Source organism: Bombina bombina, chromosome 8 (genome assembly GCF_027579735.1).
Source record: "Bombina bombina isolate aBomBom1 chromosome 8, aBomBom1.pri, whole genome shotgun sequence".
In the NCBI taxonomy this organism is placed as follows: domain Eukaryota; kingdom Metazoa; phylum Chordata; class Amphibia; order Anura; family Bombinatoridae; genus Bombina; species Bombina bombina.
In genome coordinates, this window is record NC_069506.1 from 274,219,782 (window position 1) to 274,221,697 (window position 1,916).

Sequence of the window (1,916 nt, forward strand, 5' to 3'; positions counted from 1 at the left end):
TGTGATTTTCTCGGTGCGATAAAGAATCTGTATTTTTCTGGCAGGATCCCGTCTCAGATACAGCCGTCTCCCACCACTAGCCCCGGGTACCTGGCTGCAGCAGACCGGTTCGGATCCCACTGATCAGCAGCACAAGGCGGAGAGCGGCTCCGGGCTGACTCGCCATGATCGCCACTAGCTTCTTTCTGCAGCCGATAATCACATGCTAATGAGATGCTAATGTATGCAGAGGGGGCGGTGCTAGTGGTGACGACACGAAAGGCGGGATAAGTCGCGTCATAGCTGCTGGAGCCACGTGAGGTAGAAAGAAATACATTATATCCTATGGGAGATAAATACATTATATCTTATGGGAGATAAATACATTATATTCTATGGGAGATAAATACATTATATCTTATGGGAGATAAATACATTATATCTTATGGGAGAAAAATACATTATATCTTATGGGAGATAAATACATTATATCTTATGGGAGATAAATACATTATATCTTATGGGAGATAAATACATTATATTCTATGGGAGATAAATACATTATATCTTATGGGAGATAAATACATTATATCTTATGGGAGATAAATACATTATATCTTATGGGAGAGAAATACATTATATTCTATGGGAGATAAATACATTATATCTTATGGGAGATAAATACATTATATCTTATGGGAGAAAAATACATTATATCTTATGGGAGATAAATACATTATATCTTATGGGAGAAAAATACATTATATCTTATGGGAGATAAATACATTATATTCTATGGGAGATAAATACATTATATCTTATGGGACATAAATACATTATATCTTATGGGAGAAAAATACATTATATCTTATGGGAGAGAAATACATTATATTATATGGGAGATAAATACATTATATCTTATGGGAGATAAATACATTATATCTTATGGGAGATAAATACATTATATCTTATGGGAGATAAATACATTATATATTATGGGAGAAAAATACATTATATCTTATGGGAGAGAAATACATTATATCCTATGGGAGATAAATACATTATATCTTATGGGAGATAAATACATTATATTCTATGGGAGATAAATACATACATTATATCCTATGGGAGAGAAATACATTATATCTTATGGGAGATAAATACATTATATCTTATGGGAGAAAAATACATTATATCCTATGGGAGAGAAATACATTATATTCTATGGGAGATAAATACATTATATCTTATGGGAGATAAATACATCATATCTTATGGGAGATAAATACATTATATCTTATGGGAGAAAAATACATTATATCCTATGGGAGAGAAATACATTATATTCTATGGGAGATAAATACATTATATCTTATGGGAGATAAATACATTATATCTTATGGGAGATAAATACATTATATCTTATGGGAGAAAAATACATTATATAATATGGGAGAGAAATACATTATATCTTATGGGAGAAAAATACATTATATCTTATGGGAGAAAAATACATTATATCCTATGGGAGAGAAATAAATTATATTCTATGGGAGATAAATACATTATATCTTATGGGAGATAAATACATTATATCTTATGGGAGATAAATACATTATATCTTATGGGAGAAAAATACATTATATCCTATGGGAGAGAAATACATTATATCCTATGGGAGAAAAATACATGATATCTTATGGGAGAAAAATACATTATATCTTATGAGAGAGAAATACATTATATCCTATGGGAGATAAATACATTATATCCTATGGGAGAGAAATACATTATATCCTATGGGAGAGAAATGCATTGTATCATATGGGAGAGAAATACATTATATCTATGGGAGAGAAATACATTATATCCTAAGGGAGAGAAATACATTGTACCCTACGGTAGAGAAACACATTGTATCTTATAGGAGATAAATA

General features: G+C 30.6%; 1 protein-coding gene across 3 annotated transcripts in view; it reads right to left on the reverse strand.

The window, feature by feature from the left end:
• The window catches only part of CADM1 (cell adhesion molecule 1), a 636,874-nt gene extending 636,675 nt beyond the window's left edge, over positions 1 to 199 (reverse strand). For all 3 annotated transcript variants that reach the window (XM_053691376.1, XM_053691375.1, XM_053691374.1), the window contains exon 1: positions 91 to 199. In XM_053691376.1, the coding sequence (XP_053547351.1) occupies positions 91 to 166 (76 nt within the window). In that variant the 5' untranslated portion in view covers positions 167 to 199. The remainder of the gene's footprint in view (positions 1 to 90) is intronic.
• Positions 200 to 1,916: the final 1,717 nt, after the last annotated feature.